The 27,715-nt window shown below is 27.8% G+C and overlaps 1 protein-coding gene across 1 annotated transcript in view; it reads left to right on the forward strand.

The window, feature by feature from the left end:
* Window positions 1-27,715, forward strand: part of LOC132937429 (uncharacterized) — a 216,974-nt gene that overhangs the window by 89,181 nt on the left and 100,078 nt on the right. Inside the window, exon 4 of the mRNA XM_061004246.1 lies at window positions 17,619-17,766. Within this exon, the coding sequence (XP_060860229.1) occupies window positions 17,619-17,766 (148 nt within the window). The remainder of the gene's footprint in view (window positions 1-17,618; window positions 17,767-27,715) is intronic.

The raw sequence follows: 27,715 nt of genomic DNA on the forward strand, positions 1-27,715 counted from the left end.
TAGTTATTAAAAAATAATTATACCAAGTCTTAACACAAGACCATCAGTCACAACTATTTATAATTGATAAATATTGTTTTATGTAACATGTATTTTAGCTCATATTTGCTTCGTTAAAATATAATGAACATTGAACTTAATAAAAAATTTAAAAAAGTAATGATAACAAAATTTGTTTTGTTTGGTACTTTGACTTTATATTTATTAAAATGTAAGTACAAATTAATTATGTTAAGAAAATGTTCAAAGAAAGTTGAAAATCTTTAACTATTTATTGAATAGTTTGATACATTATACGTACATTATATATAATTTGGAATATTAGTGAAAATAAAAACCTCAAAAATCAGTAATTCAAAACTTTTAATTATTTGATTATTTTGTAAAAGTGCACATTATATTGTAAATACTTCAAACTGTAAAACAACTTTTCATTATGGGGAACCATAAATCAATAAACCCACCTATAATACAGTTTAAAATAATATTTTAATTTGTAATGTGCATTATACATTTATACTGTGGGTACTGCCGTGAAAAAAAAATTGTTTGGCTTCCAATTGGATTTTATAAATTGGCACAATTTCTTTTTACGATTATGCAAATTGTATACGTACATAAAGTTCTGAGGTCCTGGATTTTTTTTTCACTTGAAACTTTTAAGTGCGTAGGATGTCGTCATAATATATTATAAATAAATATATAGATATATAGGTATAGTGGGTATAATAACGGGTAGGTACTACGTATACTTATACTATTATTGGACATATATAATTTTTGAGCGCCTTGATCACGTATAAGTATAAAGACGTATTATAATGTATAGGCATTATTCGAAATCAACAATAGTGAGGGAAAAATAGGTCAATACTATTAATTTCTTAAATTGCGGTTTCAGTTTGTTATATTATAATAAATAAACATTGTTCCATGTGCAGCAGGTCAAATATATTTTGTCAAAATAATTTATATTTTCAACGATATATATTATAATACATAACACATATTGTATAAATATTATACAATTATATAGTGATTATTATTTCTAATTTAAAAAACATTAATTAGGCCAGTCGTTTTTTCTGTTTTATATACTTTTTTTAGACACTTAGTAAACCAACACTAATCAAAAATACACAAGGAAATAACTACTTAAAAAAATAAATCGATAACATATCTAATTTTTCAGAACCTTACATAATATAGGTTCGCTAATCTGTTTATTTATAATGATAAATTATATAATGAAAAATTGAAAACTGTTAGTATTTATAAATTATAATTGATATGTACATTAATGATTTAAGTATATACAAGTTAATACCTATTTCAATAATATAAAATCAAAATATATGTATACATATTTTATAATCAATAACATAGGCACTTTAAACTGAAAAACAAAAATGTATACTATAATAAGTATAGTATACAATTATATTATGAAAATAATGTTTTAGGGTTTAACTAACCGCCACTCATGCGTGTGTATAATCCATTATAATATATGAGAAATATACAAATGCAGGTATGGCATGATTCCACTTATTTTGAGCCACTTAAACCACTGAGGTTATACTGTATGTATAGTTGTATGAGTCTTATTAGTTATTAATGATAAGACTTCCAATAGAAAATATCACATTATCACGGTTAATGGCAGGTTTCCACTATACATATGTATAAAAAATACTTTGGTGTGATTTATTGGTATCCAAGGTAAGCTTTCGGCATACCGGTATGTTTGTACGTTTTTACCATATGGTTAATCACGTTACGATCTAGTTCAACAATTTCGTAAACAACGGGCACATGGCATATACCTTATACCTACTAATGGCATGCCATATCGGTGGGGTTGGGTGGTGTGGTGACGACAAATTGCGTTTCCATGATTTATTATAATAATAAATCAATGTAATGAAAATAATGTTGAAATCAAAAACCAGACAAGTTACTAGCAATAAAAAATAATTATTCCTAAAGATATGACACCCCTAGCATACCCATAAACATCTCATGGATAAAACATGCACTGCTTGCGGTTCTGAAATCTCCATAAAACATCTACGTACCTAATACTAAAAAGTCTCAATTTAATGAAGAAATATCGAAATACAACATCCCAAATAACCTCTCCTAATGCCTCAACAATGAACCTCTAAACATTTATAACCTACTAAAATGTATTTAAGACACCAATTTATACAAATACATATAATAATCAGAACAAAATCAAAATTTACTTAATATCTATTCACTTTTAATTTTGAATTGTTACTTGCTTTTTATTTAATTCGATGTTACATAAAAAAAAAAACTTATATCCTATAATGTACAAAAACCTATAATATGCGTAACACACTAATGGCGGCCAATGACCAATTCAAACGCGGTCTTCTATTTATAATAATAACTAAAACAATTTTATTCATATTTTTTTTTTAAATCGTATGAAACCTGTAAGTAAGAAATATTTATGAATAATGATATAATACGATAATTACGTATTTATTCTATTTTGTTTTCAACTATGCACAAACTGGTGAGTTCTGCCTTCTGCACATGCACAAAAGGGCGGATCGCCACGTTCACCACGGAAACTACCCCCACGCTTCGTCTATTAGTGTAGGGTCTATAGATCGTATAAAATTAATAAAAAAGATGTACAAAGGTACCATAGATATTAAAGAATGGATAGGTCATTTGTGCTTATCATACGGAAATGAACATGAAAGTATTTTGACGTTATAAAGGTCTTAACACAAATAGATATATGCATATTATATATTAGTACTATTATATTATATGAATTATGATACGACTTCCGCTAGAACGACTGGTAGATAATGATACAAATCAGTCTTTCTCTCTTCTCCATTCCAGCACATTTTCCTCTATTTTATTAATACAGCCATGGTCTATCCATTCTTTAATATTTATGATAAGTACAAGGATATAATGATATAGATTATCATATAGTTTATAGCCATTAGGCCATTCAATCCCGAATCCGTATGGCGTATTAGTGTATTACCAATGTCAAACAACATAAAATTTGTGTTCAGGGTGAACGTGAACGTTTATCAGTCATCACACAGCCCCACAGGTACAAGTGAACGTACATGTAGTGGAAACGGGAGCACATGCGTTGCGTCCCGTAAAAAAGGTATACACGAATTGCGTCCCAAAAAATCGAGAACGTGATTCATGTATTTTAATCAAGGGTTCTTAAACAACTAGCAAAGATAAATAAACAATAATAATAATGTTAATAATCAAAATGTCAGTCAAAAAATTGTTTTTCAAATGTATTGAATATTATTAGCCAAACATTTATGAAAACAGAACTTATATATTTGTCAATTATTTAAATTTTTTTTTGTTTTTCACTAATAATGTTTTGCACTTCCATTTTAAAACGTAGGTATACGAAAAATTAACGAACGAAGACTGAACTGCAGTAAAATATATACTAAACTCAACAATTATTAACAGTAGATACTGTACCTAATCAAGTATTTTATTGTTCACGATTACGGTAAATGAACTTGGTATCCATTATCGTAATTTATATTACTATCGAAACATAATATTTGAGCCCAGGCTATCTTATAATAATTAACACACCACGGAGAACCCCTGAAAACGAAATAAAACTCTACTACCTAACCCATGTATAGTGGGACGCAATTCGTGTATACCTTTTTTACGAGACGCAACTAAGGTGCCCTGGTGGAAACCTACATTTACCGCTAACCACGAGTATACATACCGTAAATAATATGTCGGACCGCTCAAGTTTTCAATCTCACTGAATACTTCCAAAAAAAAAGTTTCAGCGACATTATTCCGAACGCGTCTCTCTGGAAATACTACGATGTGGTTATATAAACGTTCATACTATCATTGCACACGGTATATTCACCCAAGCCGGTAACCACGGTATCTTCGGTCGTACTTACGACAACCACAGTTGTCACCGTTCGTTTTTATCACGCCCGCCGTCTCGCCGTCATCAGATACAAAACTATTGTCGATCGGACGGTTTCCCGCGTTTACATATTAGGTATACTCTCTAGTTGTGCAGTGCGACAAAATTCCGGTGACGAGTATTGAACCCAAGCCGGTAACCACGGTATTTTCGGTCGTACTTACAACAACCACGGTCGTCACCGTTCGTTTTTATCACGCCCGCCGTCTCGCCGTCATCAGATACAAAACTATTGTCGATCGGACGGTTTCCCGCGTTTACATAATAGGTACTCTCTAGTTGTGCAGTACGACAAAATTCCGGTGAAACGAGTATTGAACAAGCCTACAAACTTAGTCAAAATCACCTCCGGAACCAACGAATCTCGCCGTCCTTTTCCTGAGGATTACGTACCAGGTGGTTCGTGAAGGTACGATACTTGTTTAGAATTAATTGTATTTACGTATAATCTGTTCTGTATAATGTGTGTATTGTTTAGGTTCAGTGAATTCAATTAAAATCTCGGTAATATAGTTGTGGGACATAATATAACAAAATATTAAGTGTTATAATTGTGTATTATATTTGCTATTTGCTATTATTCATATATCTATATTTTACTATTACTAGGTTTGCTGACTGCAGCGTTATTATATTATTATTGTTACCGAAATCGGTGACATCAGTATAATATATTATATTGGGTAGGGTGCAAATTTGGCCGAGCGAAATAATAGGTACAAAAGCACCCCAAGTATAGGGCGTTTTAGTTTTTATAGATAATAGTTGGTGCATACAATCTAATACAATAAGTCTAACCTATAGTGTATTGAGACTTTATAAACACTTATTGAAACATTTGAACTAATACCTACATTTTTATAATATTTATATACATTTCAATTGTTATACTGAGCACTGTGTCACACAATCGTAATATACAATGAAATATAAAAGCTTATTCAGTACCAACTAAAGTGAAATTTACATAAAGTATAATATGTATTACTTATGAAACATACTTGTATTATCAGTGTACTGAAATTTGAAAATTAACACTAATGGCGCAGTGAGTCAGATAAGGTAGTGAAGAGGGTGTATTGTTGATGTGTAAGTCACGGTATAACATAAAACCTGTAAAACCAGACTAAACTCTCTATTTTTAAAATATTTATCTAGGTTTTCTTTTACTCTAAATTTCACTCCAACTTAAACTCTCACAGTAATCCATTAATAAAGCAACTTTCTTCCACCTCACTTCCTGGCAATGTAATTGAAGACTCAAAAGACAGTGGCCTAGAGACCTACTAAAATAAAATAAAAAAAAAAAAAAACACGATATCTAAAATTTTCTCGGTCAGGTGGTGCTGCTGAGTGCCTGCCCATAAATGTTAAATTCTGTTACTTTATATTATTAAATATCCTATTTGCTCATTGTACATAATGTTGTATAGATTGTAAATTACTCAAATAAATAAAAAAAAAAGGTTTTTTTTTACGCTCCCTGCATGTTTGGCAGTAATTATTTTATTAATGGTTGGGGAAGCTACCAAAAAATCAAATAATGTTTGATATATATTGAAGTTAGAAATAGTATCAATAAATAAAATTAATAAAATATATTTTCAATTTTGTGAATTTCTGTATACACTAATAACAAATACTCATGTTATGATGTGTATTTCAGAAAATATTAAATTTGTATTAAACAAATTAAACTTGTAAAAGAAGCATTTTACCTTAAAATTAACTAAATATTATGCAAAAATACGCGTAAAAATGTATGAAAATTAAAAATATCTATGCATTGTTTTCTAAAATAAACTGATACATTTTTAATTTTCATTTTATGAAGGAAAAATTTCTGGTGTGCTATGAATTGAAAGCATAATATATAGAAAAATATGCAACTCCAACAATTTCCGAGGCAATCCGAGCTCTAATGATTATTTTATCCACTTTTATTCGACATAATAATATGTCAATCAATATAATACTGAAAAATAACTAGTTTCTTACGTATAATTAAGTTATCTATAATTTGATAGTAATGAAAAGTCCCACCAAATTTAGTACCAATAAATTCGTATTAAATGTTGTTATTGTTATTATTCCACTACGACGGCGACATTTCGCGGGAGCGCCTAGCGTCATGCTATCATCGTTTATCGGATTTACTAATAATTATTACAGTTGGTATCATCTACACCGACGCCAGGCATAACGACATATTATGTGGTACAACGACTTTAATTTCAACTTTCAAGGTTAATCCCGTTCGTTCAATGTACCTAGGTACATATTTTATATTATAACATCTGGTTAAAGGTTAAACTACATATTTTGTATGGTCCCTCATTGGCCGTCGTTGTAGATGGTACCGAATGTAGTTCAAAAATAAATTATTTTATAAGAGTATTGTTCTTGATATCAGAACAATACTATATAGAATCCACCAGATGCGGCACCAATGGTGGCTCCAGGGGGACCTTCGGGCTGCCACCCCCCTCCAAGCTGTCTTTTTAAACAATTGTACCTATACTGTTACACTCAAAATTGAAAAAAAAATCACCTTATAACATCGAAATTTTCTGAAAATTATGATTTGCCTCTGCTATCAGTTTCTCAACCATGGCCAATTCGAAAATATTTATTTATATTTTACTCAATGTACTTTTTTCTATATGGATTAAATTTTTTTCTAGATGAGTACATGATCACATGGCGTGTAATAAAATAACAATAAAATGTATGCCCTAACTAATTGAGATGATTTTGCGCCCTGGGTTAAATCACCAGCACCCCCCCTCTTAGATCCAGCCCTGTTTAAAATTTATCGATATTATATCATTAGTATCTATATTATATTGAGTAGAATTTACCATAAGTGTTCATGTAACATTGTAGATTGTAACCTCAGAAACATTACACAAATATTAAAGTTTAAACCTCATAAATATAGTTTTATTCTTGATCAAATAATTTTTTTTTGCTTCTCGTGATCGTGTAAGTTTATATTTTAACTATAACTGCAGTAATTTATAGTTTTTACTATTTTTTAATTTTTTTGTCACGATGCTCTTGAAAAAGAAACCATAGCTGGTACGATGTGTGTAGCCATTTACTAATAAAAAATCCCGAACGATCGTCCGGGCAATGTTTTTGCGGGCACACAACATGTAAATGCAGAAAGTTTTCTACTATTATTCGTCGATGTTTCATAATATAATAATCTAGCAATAAGATACTGTATTTGATTTTATATTTTTTTGATTCGTATCGTGCATTCACTTCTGTTTTGATCCAGCAAAACTATTTTAAAATCATGATGTAGTTTTTTCCTGAACCATTTGTTTTTTAAACAAATTACTTACACTACGCTTGGACCTTTTAAACGTTTCATGTCGAAATCACGTGGGACACTCACCCAGGGATTATAAATTATAAACATACCAATCAATCTCCAGGATGAAATCGGTGATATTTTTTAAGTTTACCTACCTATATGAAAGTAGAAATTATGAAAACCAATGAAGAATGTAAAATATAATTAACTTTAATATAGTTTATTGGTTTAATGTTGTATATTATGCATTCTTAACTATATAAATTATACACTCATTTCTTATAAATACACAACTGACGATAAACACCTTTTCATTTTAAGATTAAATATAAAATGTCTAATAATTTTTTAAGTATTATATATATTAAATACTTGTACTAGACAATTATTTTATAATATTATAACAAAGTGTATTATGACATTAATATAAAATGATATTATTATTTAAATATTATGGTATAATTTTGAATTGTTATGTTCAAGTTCAACCACAAAAATATAATAATATACCTATTATTGAGTTTGCATTATATCCAAATTTAACTTTGTTGGAATTTTTAAGAGGTCAAAATTCAAAATTCCCAGGTTTTTTAAAAATAATTAGGAACAACAAAAAAAAAAAGACTAAATAGTCGCTAAAATTTTTTTCACTCTATCAAAAACAGTTTAATCCCAGGTTTTTCACAATTTAACCAATTAAAAAATATCGAAAAAACGTAGTTACATTATTTTTTCATAAGCGTTTAAAGTTAACGTCAATACTATGAACATAAATTGCAAATTATTTTGTAGTTAAAATTCATTATTTTATGTTTAATATTACATGAGATTTGAAAATTTAATACGACGCGTTCCTCATAAGTTTTAATTGCTAGATTAAAATGAGAGCGTAATTTCACAAATATTGTTTATGGGCGTCAGAAGTTTAAAACATTATGGATTTTGTTAATTTTTTTTTATTTAAATATCGATGAAAAATACTTTAAAATAGTATAATGGTTCTAATACATGCATTACAGTGGCCAACTCAAAGATGATGTAAATTTGACTTCAAATTTTCAAATATCTACTGTGCCTCATCTAGTTGTTCTGAAAAAGGGAGAAAATGTTGAACTTGTATCGGGCTCAACTATTTAAGATCTGTTTGCTCTATTGATCCCTATATATATTATCCATGATGGATATATATACTGGATTATTTATATTGTTTTTGGGTGGTAATCTTTTTGTATTTTTTTTGTATGTTAATTATTTTAGCTGTGTTACTAAACAAAATACAATTATTATAAAACACTACTTTAATAAATAACAGGTATTTTTACTAAAATAATGATAATAGATTCAATGTAGATTCACCAGGTTAAATACTAGTTTTTAATTTTCATAATACGTGTCTTAAAATAGTTTCAGAAATTTCTTTTAAATGACGTTGGATATGTTTTAATTGCACTGCAAAGCTTCTAGTCTGACGCAAAGGGCAATATATATAGGCGATACTCGAGTTTTTTCTTGTAATGTTTACTGCACACACCATTAGGTTAAACGTATTGGAATTATTAAGCTAAAAATAATTACTAGTTACTATAATAATATGTATTTTTGTTTATTATATATTCATAATTGGCATTATAATATTGCGTGAAATAAGTAGTATTTAAAAACCATAAATACATTTCTATTTAACGAAATATATATAATAACTATTTAGAAATAATTAAATTAAAATGTTTTTTTTTCATTTATAAGTCGGTAGTTAGGTTTATAGGAAAAAAAAATATTTATTTAATTTAATAAAAACGAGAACAAGTACTAAACAATTCGTAACGTTACAAAAAGAGATATGGAAACAACGCTGCAGGAAACATTGACAATATGATTTATTTTATGTTTGTAATATTATTATTATATAAACAAGTATATGTATAGGTACTTAGTGGTAGTCGTATAATAATTATTTTGTTTTATTTCGAGTGTCATGAACGATTGAACGAATAAGCTGAGTTTTTTATTATTATTATGTAGTTGAGCAAAAGAAACAGTAGGTATTTATTATTTCGTGGTGGAGTTCAGAGCCAGTGAATGTTATTATCGATTTTAAGTTATAAACGAAGTGTCGCCTCTAAATCCCAGATGGGCACGTGAACTTTAACAATTATAAATGTGTCATTCGACCACCTTGTATTATTTCACTGAGCGGTGAATTACGATATTGCACCGCTTACCTTTTTTCAAAATATACATTTTCAACGAAAAAAAAGAAAGAAATTTAAGATAAAAATGTCAAAATAATAATTATTATAACGAGTAACAAAAAGTGTACGTTTGGAAACCAACAAAATATTTTTTAAAAAAATATTCTTAAATTAATTAATAGTTGATATTTTTTTATCTTTGATAAATATTTAATTACCTACAATAAAGACGTTTAAAATATCTGTAGTTAAATAATTTTCATATTTTCATAAGTTGAACACCTAAAAAGTAATAATATAAATTATTTGTTTATACGTTAAATACTTGTGCCATATAATATAATATAATATTATAATATAGTCTGTACAAATTTTATTCACAATAGTTCGCCATATGTTTAAACTTTGTCTACATAACGGTAAATGTTAGTACAATAATAATATAATATGAAATTCCTATATTAAAATCATGTCATCATTATATTTACCAACATACAAAATACAAATTTAATTAATTTAACGTTTAAACTTTAACTTATCAATATTAAAATAGCTCGACTTTTTTATTAAATATTTTTTTTCGGTGAGGATATAACGTTTTGAATTTTCTTGTATAAATTCGTAAGATTATAATTGAGTAAACTTTACTTTTGTATTTTTTGCTAATTTTTCCAATATTTTTAACACTTTTATAAAGATTTATTTTCCTAATAAATAAGATCATAATTATTGATTATGGCGTATATATAATAATTTTTTTTTGTAGTAATTACTTATTTCATATGTCAGTCTATTTATCAGAATCAGTTTCTTGTCTGATATGTATATTGAGTCTCTAATCTTTATCCACATCTTGTTTAACTTGGTAACATGTTTATAACCAAATACTTTAGGGTCATTACAAAATACAATTTATTCAACGTTTAGACTTGGTACGGGGGCAGGTCAATGGTATAATGATAAATATTAAGTTGACCGTATTAGTAGATTGAAGAACTTACATAATGTCTTTATAATATTATAGTTCCATAAAAAAAACTCCAATTAAATACAATTTAATTTTTACTATCTAACTAAATGCCTTTTCAAAGATATATAGTCATAATAAATGCAAACATAATATATTATATATAATACTAAATATGTATATATTACTTTATTGATATATGATTTTGTTTATCATTTGGATATTACGCAGTGACCAACGACACAACATAAATATAATATGAAATTCCCTAGAGCTACATTAAATAAGTATATAAATATTTATTAAAATGTTCAGTTCACATTTTTTGTTAAGACCATCCCCGTAAATCCACCGATTTTCGTATTTTTTCAGCGTTTCTTTCTCGGAATCGTTTATTTTTTTTCAACACAATAGGTACCTATACAATTTGTCATTGCTCTAGTGTATAAGGACATCTATGCCCAAGTGACGTCAAAGCCCATCTTTTCCGTGCTTTTCACTTTGTTTAAAAAATGTTATTTTTTGGTATACTTTTGGCATAACCATTAACCGGGATGAGCCTCCATATTTTTTTTTATTTAAGTACACACTTTATTTACTATTGTCGTACAAAATAATAACCCATGCTACGATCTATTAATATTATATAATATATTAAAGTGATTCGAGTATTACGAAATAGTACTTCACTCAGTAGTGTCTTTTAAAATGTTTTTTTTTTTACATAATTTGATATTTTGTCTTTAAATCACAACATTTAGAATTTTTAACTACCTATAATGTTCTTAGCTATAATTTTTTTAAATGATTTTTAAAATACCATTTTATTTTTAAAAGTCCAAGGAGATTATTTTTTGAACATTTTGGTTTATACAAATTTAATTTATTTAAGCACTAACCAGTAGATTGTATCATTTATTCGTGTATAATATACATTAGCAGATTAATGATTAAAATTGTATTGGATACTCCTAAAATACTTCTTTCCCTCTTTAACAGAATTTTAAAATTGTTTATTGGGAAAAAACAGTTGTGTTTATCCAAGTTAGATATTGTTTAAAGTTACAAAAAAACTTGGATAAACTTGAATCCCCTCCGCACTGATATTTAATATACTAACTATAATAAAATCATAATTATTAAAATTTGAAATTACTAAACCGTCTATTATATTCTATCATCAAACATTTTAATTTGAGTAATGCGACTATTTTAAAAATAAAATATATACTTATATAAGTAAGGTAAAAGTAAATAACGTTATAACCAAAAATTAAAATATAAAAACAATTGTCTGCAACTATTTTACGGTTCATAACCGATCTATTAACAAGAAAACATATTTTTGAAGCTCGTTTTATGTAGTATTTCGGTTCTTGACTACGGAGACTGTAAATTTGTTTTTTCTTTTTTTCATAAGGCCAAGAATCCATAGATGGCGTACATAATGTATACTACCTATTTACTACATATTTACTACATACTGTATCTATGGTAAAGTATAACTAACTGTATATTATAATATTGGCAGTAAACAGTTGTATGATATTGAGTTGCATAATATTGTACCATTATTATTATTGAGTTAAATCAGTTATTTGAATGCTGGACGCTACAGAACTATAATACAATAATAATAATAATAGGTATTATTATTAATATACACCCCGACTAATACATATTTTAATTTTCAAGTACAAGGCGACTTAAATGTAAATGCTGCTGAGATTTATGACATTGAAAAAAAAAATAAAAATATACACAAGACCAAATCAATTTGAAAGTGTCACCAATGTGGCTTCTTTCCCAAAGTTATGTAACTCGTCTTCTATTTTTTTTCCTTAATCCACATTTACTCATTATTTCCATGATATAGATTGTGTAATTTCTCCTAAAAATAGTAAAAAAAAAAATTCAAGTAGATACCCTTCACACGACAAATAGCCTGCATACGAATTATTTTTCAACGCACTCGGTCGATATATTGTGCGTTTAGAAATTAGTTTCAGGTTCAAGTAATTAAATTCAGTGGGTCGAATCTTCAAACGAATTCGTATTGAAAGTTACTTTGTATACGTACGTTTCTGTGAGGGTGATATGTGTTGTGCAATAAAACGGTGGACTTCTAACTAGTTAGGTAGGTACAAATTTATAAAATCAGTAAACGCGTGCAACTCCCTATTAAAGTTGGGGTTTTTTTCACGGTGGTAATATAGCGTACACTCACGACTTTCGATCCTTTATTTAAGTATATAACTTAAATCGTTACGAGACTTGTATGTTTTCACCGATCGCAAGTTATATTATATACTTTTCCTCCGTTTCCCAAATACGCGCTGAACAGGAAAATATAATTAATTCACAGTTTTTCAAAATATAAACACACGCATACGTGCATTAGATTCCATATAATATTAGGTATTTGATATCGTCATAATTTGTGATTTATTAATTTGTTATTAATATTAATATTCAAAAATAAACCATATAAAACCGTAGTGTTATAATAAATCGTCGTTGTACTTGTGTTATCTGCACTACAACTGTACATACAAGTTAGCTAATTTAATTTTAAATATTTTATATTTTATACAATCAATTTTAACTTGATCTCGTTACTGAATTAAGGTGAATACCATGATAATAAAGTATAACAACTTGGCTAATATTGATCAATCAGTCGAGTTCTACGTATTTAATATAAATATTTGTATAATAATATAATAATATAATAATATTATTACGCAACTTAAATGAGTTCTTTAAAGATTAATTTGATCAATTACTTGCAGCACTTTAGTTTTCGATTACAGCGGTATTAAATGCGTATAGTTGTAAATAAATGGCTTCCTACAACCATTAAGTCGGATCATAAAATAAAATGATATTTATAAACTGTTATAACGTTAAGTTGTGAAAATTCTCGTTGTCAAGAATGTTCTGTTATTGATATGAAGATATTATTTTCAATATCAACACATGTTTTTGATACCATATATTTTGTGAAAAACATTTTTTTTAAAGTAATTTTACAATTTTTCCTTTAAAATCAAAATCAATCCACAATTTAAATTTAATTACATACATGCCAAATTATATTTTATAATCTGAGTGTGGAGTGATGTATATTAGTTTTACAAATGTGTGTGTGTTTATTTTTTTTGTGCAAAGTTATTTTTCAAAATAAAAAAAAATGCTTTAATCTTCAGCTATTAACTATGAAGATAGTTATTCTGCCATTTCTGGTATTTCTGGTATCTGGTTGGAACTTTAAGAGTACAAAATGTACAGAAGTTTTCAAAATAATCAGCCAAAACTTAAAAATAATTTACAGAAAACGGGAGTTAATAATAATACTGTTTACACAATACTGGTTTTTGAATAAATCGATTTAGTTATTTTCTTGTAATTTAAACTTTAGTCACCGTAGAGATTCTCCATTTTTACAATAACATATTTATTTTAACTTGTATTAGGCATATCATATTTTTTTATATATGTATTAATAGACTAACTTTAGTTTAAATAGTATACGTTAACATTTCTATCATAATATTATTATTTTTATTTCTGTACAAAATAATATGATATAATATTATGATTATTATTATAAATAATGCGCAAAATGACTGCGGTAACTTTAAAATATTAATGGTGGTTAAATCCTTAATGTATATAAACTCATAAGTGATATACATACTACATCTTAGAACGTGATGCGACGATATAGTTTTCAAATTTAATAATTCAGAGTTGACCGATGCGTGTCATTACCACAGTTAAACAGAGTGGCACGTATGCGTTTAATGTGCGTTATATAATACCGAAATTCATAAAGTAAAATCATTTTATTAAAACACTCAGTAGAATGAAAATAATAGTTATACGAAATTGTGTATAATATATTATTATAGTGTCATGGTTCACCGGTTAAAATCTTGTCTATTTAATAATACACAAACAAATGTTTTACGATTTCCATTAACGCTTATTTTTACTGTCGATTATAATTAATTTTCCTTTATAATACTTATATCGCAATGTGGGTGGTATAGGTATTACGCCGGAAAAACATGTTAACCCCCCTCTGTCTATACACCATTGTTGAGTTTTGTTGTTATATTATTATGGCAGACAGTCCGTGGTGAGGGATGGTTGGACTTTATTATATTATGCTTTATGGATAAGTAAACAATAATAATAATATTAACGTGTTACGCCCTGGCTGTCCGTCGTCTTTCACTGCTACATAAATATTATAGTCCCTACGTTATGTATGTATTATAACATAGATAACTACTGCAATAACTTAACAGCTAATTTTCAGAATTAATTTCATGCATATTGCGCAGATTTAGGCCCAGATATTTTAGTCCGTGAGCACAATACATACCATATCGTCCAGCAATGTTATATCTGTGAGTAGCCCCTCAACGAGAAAATATATTTATATTATAAATAATTATAATAATATATAGTATATGAAAAAACATGTATAGGTGGCTAAAGTAATTAGGAGCTTAAACCCCTTTGGTACTTAAAAAAATATCAGTAATTGGTTTTACAATGATTTTATTTATTAATTATGGTGTCTGTCATTGGGATTTGGGGAAAAAAATGCTTTAACCTTAGACTTTGAGAGTGGTTTCTATAGTTGGTTCTTCAGGAGGTCAAATTTCCAGAGATCTAAGATCGTAAATAAAACCATAACCCCCCTTACCCATTAACAGTTGCAAATCAATATGTATAACCATAGTTACTTCAAATTGCCATAAAATATACTTTACATTAGGATTTTCCAGACTTAATTCTATGATAATATTCAATATTTACATATTCCATCTTTTGTTGAGCTATTTATAGACATTTTAAATTGATGACCATTTTTAGTATTTTATTTAATTATAATTTTAAAACGGATTTTATATCACTTCTCTTAAATTATTATTTTGTTATTATTATGAATATAATATAATATAATAGACAAGGTGGATCTATTTAAGAGTCATCACTCATTATTTTGAAAAAGTTATTTTTCTTCATTATTTTATGTCATTAAAAAACAACATTTTTGAAACAATTTTTTATCGTTATCATTTTAGATTCTGAGTGCAGCGAGGAAGCTAGTGGTTTTGTGGTTTTACAATGGTGTTTATTTTTTTTTATTATTTTTTTTTATCCTGTATACAAAAATTCTACCAGAAGGAGAGCTTCGATTTCAACATATAGTATTTTATCTTTTAGCAAATTGGATCAAGATAGTACTCTAAAGAGGTCATTTTTTGATTTGCTCAATAATTATTTAATGCCACTGGAAAAACCACCGACAAATTACAAAAAACCTAAAAATGAGATTTTAATTTCTAACGCTTTGTTTATCACCATAGAAACGAATAAAAAATAATTATTATAATATTAATTCAATTTACCTACAGGCTTTAATAAATAATAAAAATATAAAATTTCCAGACTGACAAACAGTACCAATCTGCTCAGAATCGTTTTTCTTATACAATGATATTACATCATTGAATTCAAGTTCAATACAATCCATTATAAATTGAGTCACATGTAACCTATTGTACAGCCGAGCGACATCCACTTACCTGCTTTTTATTTCATATTTCAAAAATATTTTGTGTAGTGTTTTGATTCAAAATAAACGAATTTTGAACTTATAGTTAATTATCAGTAATTAGTAGGTATTTAAAGTTCAGATTAGTAAAGTAGATTTCAACAGGAGTGTCCTGCAAAATCACGGTCCACTACTCTACTCATCTAAACTTTAAATGCTTTGATAAGCTATTTGTTTGATGAGTGTAATCACTTAAATGGATCACATTGTACATACAAATAATATTGATGTACCTATGACAATCAAAAATAAAACAATTTTTATAATTTATATTGATTTGCAAGGTTGGGTTATTTTCTATAGTATGGTATTATTGAATATTTCTTCAGGGCCCAGAACATGTTACCATTACGATTTCTTCTGGTTCTGTCATTTATGGATATAGTCATAAATATGATTTTCTGGTATACATATTTTATTGTATAAACGATGTATGTTTATTAGTTAAACTTGAATACATAATTTTGAGGGAAAATAAAAATCAATAATTGTTATACTTGATACATTATTATCTGTGAGCACTAGAGGAATCAAACCTACAACTCCACTCAAATTGTATGTTCTAAATAAAATAATCGATAAAGAAGTTATGTACATTTATTATACATATTGTAGACCGTAGACGTTTTAAATATTTGGGTGATGCGTGTGATCTATTGATGAAAAAAAATCAACTAACAAGTGCCATTATGCGTATAATATATATATATTATACACCTATTGATCAAATAGTTTGTTTATATAATAATCATATTACAAAAAAAATTTAATTAAACTAAATGTTTTACAACAAACATTAAACATATTATGTAGCTGTATAATATAATAAGTGTGCGTAATATATTTAAAGTATTTCAATTATATTATTTATATAGATATTATAATAATTATTATATTACATTCGTTCAATCATTTCAAATATAAGCCATTTAAATGTCATAGTATTATTATAGGTACCCACATTTTCACATCACGCTAATATATCTCGTACTATAATTAATTTTTTTTTCGCATCTTGGTGTCACGTATAATATGAAAGTATGCTATTTTTACAAGGTACATATTGTGTATAATATTGTGTTGCACTGTTTTTCTTTGCAAAAAAATATTTCCCAATAAACGTTACATGGACGGGTGGGTCTTGGTTGAATAATAGGAGAGAGAGTGAATAAAAACATGCCATTCACATTTCCAATCATTCTTATAATTGAGTGATTTATGAAGTGTATATTATGTAAAGTCTGTAACGAATCTCATATGTACAGTTCACGTGTATTGTGAGTACTGGTGAATCAGTGGCGACCCTATATTTAATAATGTTTATATTTAAAATAAATAATATTGTAAAAACTGCAGATTATAATTATTATTTTTATTTATCTCTTACATCATTTTTTTTTTCTTTTGTTATTGTATAACATTATAATAATCAGTTTATAGGTACCTATTTATTTCTACTAATTAATATAAAGTTGTTAATGTAATTTTTTGTCTTTTTGCAGAATACGACCAGTTTCACATCGAAACGCTGGCTTCGTGCAACCACGCTTTGACCGTTTGCGAATCGTCACCTGATTGCCGACGAATATTTGATGACTTCAAGAACAACTGTAAAGTGACCAAAGACAATACATGCGAGACGAACAAACCGTAAGTAATCATTTACTTCATTATTTCATCTATATTTACCGGCAACCGGATGAATCTTTGATTTTACGGTGAGCATTAAATATAGTACGTAATATTTTCCCCCCTACTTTTCCCTGTAGGGACTATATTATGTTCCCATCTGCTTATAGAAACCTGTGGTTTATTGATATTAACAAAAAATATTATTTTACATTTTTTATACTTGTAGGTTTATATTAACATTTAAAAATAAGTAGTCTTCTCTAGATGTGAAATAATTAAATTTAATGTTATACGTTAAATAAATTAAAACCTAAAAAATCATCATTAAATAATTATGGACACCTATAGTATCCTATGGTTGGTACAAAAATCAAACAATGGAAATAATATTAAAATTGATCGATACTTAGTAGTGCTACTTACATAATATTATATACCCAGTATTATACGTAGTACGTACCTGTGTTACCCGTAATGCATATACAATTTAATGAATGCTTAATAATATAAAAACTAGGTATATTGTTGTAGTAAGTTAATACCTACATGTAGAACAACGATTCGTTGTAGACTTCAGGTAATGTATTGATAAAAAAAAAATACCAAAGGTCTATGCAACCTGTATTTATATTTATTAAAGACAAGTATTTTATATAATAATTTAATACACTGTTAAAGTATTCAACATATTTTATATTTTGCTTTTATATTCGTTTTCATAAATTGTAAGTACCTATACCTATGTAAAAACTTGCCGTCACTTTTATTACAGTTGTTATATGTATATATATAAACAAATATTCTATACAAATATAATACGTTACGGGAAAGATTTGTATTTGAGCATGATATAAAGCACCTATATATTATTATATTCTAACAGCATATGCAACGTGCATTGATAAAGATAAATTGACTTAGTTATTGTATAATAAAAACCTTATATACGGATAGTTATAAAATAATTATACATTTAAAAAAGGTGGGTAAGTGGATGTCGCTCTGCTGTACAGTAGGTTACAAGTGGATCACTGTAATGGATGGTGTTAAATTTGAATTCAATGATATAATATCATTGTATAAGAAAAACTATTCTGAGCGAAAACGGTCAGTCAGCCTATGATTTTACCAAGTATATTTGATGATATTATTGTGAATAAAGTAATTTATATATAACCTATTTACGTGGAGCCTTGTTTTAAATTTTCAATCCTTAGCCATTAAAGTTAAAAATTTATAAATTTTTAACTACAAAATAATTAATAAATTATAAATTTGATAAATGTTGTCAAAATTTGAACTTTAAATGCTTATAAAAAAAAATTGTGCCTATGTATTTTTAATATTTTTCAACTGCTATTAGAACGATATATCAGGAGCCTTATATTAAATTTTCACGCTTTTTTACCCAACAAATAAAAATGTATTGATATTTATAGAAAAAAAAACTAAAAAAATTGAAAACTGACAATGTCCGTAAACAGCTCAAAAAGAGTCAAAATATTTTCAACATTTTATGGTGTATAGAAAATGCTAATATAAACATTCAGTGAAATTTTCAAGTATCTACAGTCATTCGTTTTTTAATTACAATAAAATAAGAAAATTGTTACATGAGAAATCGAGTAAATATCAAATGTTGTAAAAATATAAATTTCAGACGCTCATAAGAATTTAATTTAAGTTTCTTCTAGACATTTTTTTTTTGATAAAGGTAGACAAACTTATGAGTAATCTTATATTACATTTTCAAATCTTAGATTTAAAAAGAAAAATTTTTATGAATTCTCATCAAAATAATTTGCTATTTTTCGTGATTTTACCGTATTTTGTCAAAATTTGAACTTTAAATGCTTATAATTAAAAACTGTGACTAAGGATTTTTCATTTTTTTCATTTACCTTTGAAACAATAACCTAGGAGCCTTCTATTAAATTTTCAAGCTTTTTTACTCAACAGATAAAATTTTATTGATATTTATAGAAAAAAAAACTAAAAAAATTGAAAACTGACAATGGCCGTAAACACCTCAAAAAGAGTCAAAATATTTTCAAAATTTTATGGTGTATAGAAAATGCTAATATAAACATTCAGTCAAAATGTCATGTCCCTACGGTCATTTGTTTTAGAGTTACACCAAAAACCAAAATCGATTTTCTCGAAAACAGATTTTGCGTAAAAATTCCCGTTTTTTCCTTAATTTTTCTTTTGTTTTTCACATCGCTTGTGAAAACTACTGGGAAATTTTTACTTTTGACCCCCCAAAGTACCAACTAGATTCACTTTCCTATCAGAAAAGTTACTATTGAAGAAAATCCAAGCACTTTTACTGTCCTAAAAGGTGATGACAGACACAAAAATAAAAAAAAAAATAAAAAAAAAAAATAAAAAAAAAAAAAAAAAACATACATCATTGTAGAATCAATACATTCATCGCTTCGCTCAGAATCTAAAATTGAAAACTGACAATGTCCGTAAACAGCTCAAAAAGAGTCAAAATTGTATGGTGTATAGAAAATGCTGATACAAACATTCAGTGAAATTTTCAAGTATCTACAGTCATTCGTTTTTTTAATTACAATAAAATAAGAAAATTGTTACATGAGAAATCAAGTGAATATCAAATGTTGTAAAAATATAAATTCCAGACGCTCATAAAATTTAATTTAAGTTTCTAGTAGAAATTTTTTTTTGATAAAGGTAGACAAACTTATGAGGAATCTTTTATTACATTTTCAAATCTTAGATTTAAAAAGAAAAATTTTTATGAATTCTCAACTCAAAATAATTTGCTAATTTTTGTAGTTTTTCCGTATTTTGTCATTTTGTCAAAATTTGAACTTTAAATGCTTATAAATAAAAACTGTGACTATGGATTTTTAATTTTTTACACCTGCTTTTGAAACAACAACCAAGGAGCCTTCTATTAAATTTTCAAGCTTTTTTACTCAACAGATAACATTTTATTGATATTTATAGAAAAAAAAACTAAAAAAAATGGAAATTGACAATGTCCGTTAACAGCTCAAAATAAGTCAAAATATTTGGAAAATGTTATGGTGTATAGGAAATTCAATTATAATAAACATTCAGTAAAAATTGCAGGTCCTTTCGGTCATTTGTTTTAGAGTTACACCAAAAACCAAAATCGATTTTATCGAAAACTAGATTCACTTTCCTACCAGAAAAGTTACTATTGAAGAAAATCCAAGCACTTTTAGTGTCCTAAAAGGTGATGACAGACACAAAAATAAAAAAAAATAAAAAAAAAAACACACATCATTGTAGAATCAATACATTCATCGCTTCGCTCAGAATCTAATATCACACCACCAAACAATTATTTTGAAAGTTACTGGGAATTTTAAATGTTGACCTCTCGACTGCACCAACTAGATTCACTTTCCCATCGAACAAGATACTGAAGTTGAAAATTGAAGCATTATTTTGGCTACTTATCGTGTACTCAGTTACAAATAATTAAAAAAAAACACATAATTGTAAAACCAATGCATTCATCGCTTCGCTAGTCCGTTCAGAATCCAAAACTCAAATTTATATTGTACCTTTAAAATATTATGATAATAATGCGTTTTACAGAAATAAATGAAAAATATTCAAAATAGTATAATATAATAGAACTACAACTGTACAAATAACAATAACTAACAATCGCACTATAAAGGGCTGTGTAATGGGTACTTGTCATATTTCGTTAAAGCTATTGGCTATATCACTATGGTACCTGTGTACTATACAGTAGATATAATAAATTTATAACTTATAAGTATTAAACCATTCATAAGTTAAGGCCAATTTAAACTCTAATTCAATTCGCGCATAATTCACCGATATTTTCAATAAATCAAATACAATAATATAAACCCAAAATATGTATAATATAATAATCATATATGTACAGTGTATATCCATATCACATATTGTATTATAGTAAACTCAAAATTAAGATAAATCATCATAAAATGTTTTTGTCGGAGAAAAGAATGTGTATTATAATATAAGCAGTGAATGGATAAAAACTAGTAGGTAGTAGCTGAGAATGTGGCAACAGTTCAATTTAATACTATGTAAAGCAGGGATCGAAACCGGTTTAACCAATTTTCTGAAAACCAGTTTAAAACGCGGTTTTTCATATTTAAACACCGTAACTGGAACCCAAACCAAAAGTTTTAAAACGCTGCTTAAAAAACCGTAACTGAAACCTAAAACCTTATAAAAACCTTTTACAAAACCCAAACCGAAACCATAGAATTGAAAAACCGTTACTAAAACCGATTAAAATTTAAAACTAATATCGGTTTTTTTTAATTTTATCAAGTTAATTACCTATGTTATTTATAATTTTAGTTAGAACGAGTATTTTTATGCGAGGAAAATATTTTGTCTGAATTCCGATGCTATATTACTGAGTATTACGAAATATTAATAGGTAATTCGAGTGTTATTCTATTAGTATTTTATAATATTATTACTATACTTATTGATTCAAAATTAAAATACAAATATCACAATTAATTAGTCGACCCTATGTGGCTATGCATGTCTGTATTATTGTTATTTGAAGTATTTGTGAATTATATTATTATTTATTAATGTTATTACAATTTTTTCATATTCGTCTGATCCGCTTCCGTCCCACAGTCATCAATCGCTTATGTCATTAGCATCAGTCTCCTCAGTATGTCCACTGAATTACAAATGTGTGTACCAAATCTTATCATGACGTGTAATTGAATCTTAACAGTTAACCATTTTAAATAACAATATTTTCAATAGTTCAATACTCTTTTTTTACTATTTATTTAAATTAATATTTTGTTCAAATATCATAAGCATTAATCACATAACAAGATATTTGTTATACTGTAATATACTGTGATGTTATTGTAAATTACAGTTACATACTAATATAATATAATATTTTTGTTATTGTTATTATTTAAATACAACTATAAACCTAAATGTTAACACAAGTTTATATCGTTCTCCTCTTAAGGAAAAAGCCACCGTTACTATAAAAACATTTTTAGAAATGTTTTATCAATTTTGTTTTTGGTCACTTTTTTATCGAGTCATGGCATCATTTTAAATTCATCCTTGAGGTAGAACTTCCAAGTAGGTTTATTTTAAAAGTCAGGTTTCTGGTAAGGATATTTGAGTGGTGTAACAGATAATTTAAATAGTGATATAATTATACAATTAAGAAACAAAGAATATAGTATACATATAATATCCATATATTGTATTAGTGTATTTGTATTTATCAGTAAATATAATATGTATTTGACAGCCAATTATGATGATTTATCTTAATTTTGAGTTTACTATAATACAATATGTGATATGGATATACACTGTACATATATGATTATTATATTATACATATTTTGGGTTTATATTATTGTATTTGATTTATTGAAAATATCGGTGAATTATGCGCGAATTGAATTAGAGTTTAAATTGGCCTTAACTTATGAATGGTTTAATACTTATAAGTTATAAATTTATTATATCTACTGTATAGTACACAGGTACCATAGTGATATAGCCAATAGCTTTAACGAAATATGACAAGTACCCATTACACAGCCCTTTATAGTGCGATTGTTAGTTATTGTTATTTGTACAGTTGTAGTTCTATTATATTATACTATTTTGAATATTTTTCATTTATTTCTGTAAAACGCATTATTATCATAATATTTTAAAGGTACAATATAAATTTGAGTTTTGGATTCTGAACGGACTAGCGAAGCGATGAATGCATTGGTTTTACAATTATGTGTTTTTTTTTAATTATTTGTAACTGAGTACACGATAAGTAGCCAAAATAATGCTTCAATTTTCAACTTCAGTATCTTGTTCGATGGGAAAGTGAATCTAGTTGGTGCAGTCGAGAGGTCAACATTTAAAATTCCCAGTAACTTTCAAAATAATTGTTTGGTGGTGTGATATTAGATTCTGAGCGAAGCGATGAATGTATTGATTCTACAATGATGTGTGTTTTTTTTTTTATTTTTTTTTATTTTTGTGTCTGTCATCACCTTTTAGGACACTAAAAGTGCTTGGATTTTCTTCAATAGTAACTTTTCTGGTAGGAAAGTGAATCTAGTTTTCGATAAAATCGATTTTGGTTTTTGGTGTAACTCTAAAACAAATGACCGAAAGGACCTGCAATTTTTACTGAATGTTTATTATAATTGAATTTCCTATACACCATAACATTTTCCAAATATTTTGACTTATTTTGAGCTGTTAACGGACATTGTCAATTTCCATTTTTTTTAGTTTTTTTTTCTATAAATATCAATAAAATGTTATCTGTTGAGTAAAAAAGCTTGAAAATTTAATAGAAGGCTCCTTGGTTGTTGTTTCAAAAGCAGGTGTAAAAAATTAAAAATCCATAGTCACAGTTTTTATTTATAAGCATTTAAAGTTCAAATTTTGACAAAATGACAAAATACGGAAAAACTACAAAAATTAGCAAATTATTTTGAGTTGAGAATTCATAAAAATTTTTCTTTTTAAATCTAAGATTTGAAAATGTAATAAAAGATTCCTCATAAGTTTGTCTACCTTTATCAAAAAAAAATTTCTACTAGAAACTTTAATTAAATTTTATGAGCGTCTGAAATTTATATTTTTACAACATTTGATATGCACTTGATTTCTCATGTAACAATTTTCTTATTTTATTGTAATTAAAAAAACGAATGACTGTAGATACTTGAAAATTTCACTGAATGTTTGTATCAGCATTTTCTATACACCATACAATTTTGACTCTTTTTGAGCTGTTTACGGACATTGTCAGTTTTCAATTTTAGATTCTGAGCGAAGCGATGAATGTATTGATTCTACAATGATGTATGTTTTTTTTTTTTTTTTATTTTTTTTTTTATTTTTGTGTCTGTCATCACCTTTTAGGACAGTAAAAGTGCTTGGATTTTCTTCAATAGTAACTTTTCTGATAGGAAAGTGAATCTAGTTGGTACTTTGGGGGGTCAAAAGTAAAAATTTCCCAGTAGTTTTCACAAGCGATGTGAAAAACAAAAGAAAAATTAAGGAAAAACGGGAATTTTTACGCAAAATCTGTTTTCGAGAAAATCGATTTTGGTTTTTGGTGTAACTCTAAAACAAATGACCGTAGGGACATGACATTTTGACTGAATGTTTATATTAGCATTTTCTATACACCATAAAATTTTGAAAATATTTTGACTCTTTTTGAGGTGTTTACGGCCATTGTCAGTTTTCAATTTTTTTAGTTTTTTTTTCTATAAATATCAATAAAATTTTATCTGTTGAGTAAAAAAGCTTGAAAATTTAATAGAAGGCTCCTAGGTTATTGTTTCAAAGGTAAATGAAAAAAATGAAAAATCCTTAGTCACAGTTTTTAATTATAAGCATTTAAAGTTCAAATTTTGACAAAATACGGTAAAATCACGAAAAATAGCAAATTATTTTGATGAGAATTCATAAAAATTTTTCTTTTTAAATCTAAGATTTGAAAATGTAATATATGATTACTCATAAGTTTGTCTACCTTTATCAAAAAAAAAATGTCTAGAAGAAACTTAAATTAAATTCTTATGAGCGTCTGAAATTTATATTTTTACAACATTTGATATTTACTCGATTTCTCATGTAACAATTTTCTTATTTTATTGTAATTAAAAAACGAATGACTGTAGATACTTGAAAATTTCACTGAATGTTTATATTAGCATTTTCTATACACCATAAAATGTTGAAAATATTTTGACTCTTTTTGAGCTGTTTACGGACATTGTCAGTTTTCAATTTTTTTAGTTTTTTTTCTATAAATATTAATAAATTTTTATTTGTTGGGTAAAAAAGCGTTAAAATTTAATATAAGGCTCCTGATATATCGTTCTAATAGCAGTTGAAAAATATTAAAAATACATAGGCACAATTTTTTTTTATAAGCATTTAAAGTTCAAATTTTGACAACATTTATCAAATTTATAATTTATCAATTATTTTGTAGTTAAAAATTTATAAATTTTTAACTTTTATGGCTAAGGATTGAAAATTTAAAACAAGGCTCCACGTAAATAGGTTATACATAAATTACTTTATTCAGAATAATATCATCAAATATACTTGGTAAAATCATAGGCTGACTGACCGTTTTCGCTCAGAATCGTTTTTCTTATACAATGATATTATAATATCATTGAATTCAAATTTAACACCATCCATTACAGTGACCCACTTGTAACCTACCGTACAGCAGAGCGACATCCACTTATCCACCTTTTTTTATTTGCAGCCACATATTTTATGTTATTTCAATAATATACATAATGTCCGGTGGCATGCTTTGGCTTGCAGCCGTTGTACCCATCGGTATATTATTACAGTTGTACCTATACAGGACAATTCAAACTGTTTGTAGTAAAAACGTTGAGGATTGTATAAGAACTAAATGTGATTGCTGGCATTATAGTAGCGTACACATTTAATGAACCAACTTTGTACGTATATATTACGTATCATGTTATACATGACTTGACCCAATATTCAAAACATAACAATGATGTGAAATGCACTTGTTATTACAATATTGTCATGATAATAATATTATATGATAGTATATTTTATATCCCACACTGCATAATTTGCATCGATAATATTAATTATGATATAGGTACCTAGCATAAAATGCTGTCTGAAATTTCATGTGGCCATTTTTTGGTGGGTTTTTTTACTTATAAGCTATGTTATACAAATTTATAATAAAATTATGCATGCAATTGTTTTATATTGTTAAATTATTACAACAGTATGATAATAATTACGTAGGTTCTTACTTAATTTATTTGGATTAAGGCAACAGTTTTATAAGTTAAGTTAGTTAAGTTGGTTAAGGCATCGAACAATTTAAACCTAGTGCAAAGTGTATATCAACGCGAAAATTACTAAGTGCTAATATTGTGCAAATTTGGTATCATATTTGGAACCGAGCGTTGTCCTTAACACTATGATAGAATTGTAGTCAGAATTATGTACAGAATATCAAATAAACCAACATTTTTAAATTGGCCACTCCGGACAATTTTATATTTACTATCCCTGAGGAAGAGTAGACATTTCGTTAAATTAAATCGGTCATCGACCAATCATCTTCCGCGACTGTCCTAACTCACATCTAGCACAAAATTAATAAATAAACATACGAAAATGCGGCAAAATACATTTTAAAATCGTGTATTTACAAGGAAATAAATATGGAATAAAATACTCAGATCATATCGTACTTTTAAAACGTATCTTACATATTTCGTCTGCAAAGTCGGGACATTTCACTGGACGCAAAATATATTGTGTTTGGGGTAAGACATTGCCAATACAAAAGCATATTATACTATGCGATGGGACCATGGCGGCGGCGGCGGCGGCGGCGACCGGTCACGGCAATAAGACGGCTATGCTGAGGACGGTGGCCTTGAGCGCGGTGATGACCCACGCCATGACACTCGTTATGCTCAGGAACGCGAGGTACGCGGGCCAGTAGACGGTGAACAGGACGAACATGTTCAATATGAACAGGGTGGTCGCCTGGAAGCAGAACATTTTGACGTCGGGAATTGTGCAGTTGGCCCCGAACGTTTGGGTCCAGCGGCCAGAGATGAACTGCGTGGACCGGAGGGCGATGACGATGGCGCTGAGTATGATGACGGCCATGGCGGCCGCGGCCTGCCGGGCCTTGAGCACCATGTACAGGAACACATCGACGAATGGACTCGTCTGGCCGACGCTGCCGCCGCCACTGCCACCACCGCAGCAGCCGTTGGACTTGGGGTCCCCAGCGTTGGCGGACATCAGCCAATCGTCGAATTCGTCGGTCGGCGACTGCGGATCGTTTAAGTGGCCGAGCCAGTGGCACGCATTGCGGGCCGTGTGCAGATACTCGAGGATG

Source organism: Metopolophium dirhodum, chromosome 1 (genome assembly GCF_019925205.1).
Source record: "Metopolophium dirhodum isolate CAU chromosome 1, ASM1992520v1, whole genome shotgun sequence".
Classification (NCBI taxonomy): Eukaryota; Metazoa; Arthropoda; class Insecta; order Hemiptera; family Aphididae; genus Metopolophium; species Metopolophium dirhodum.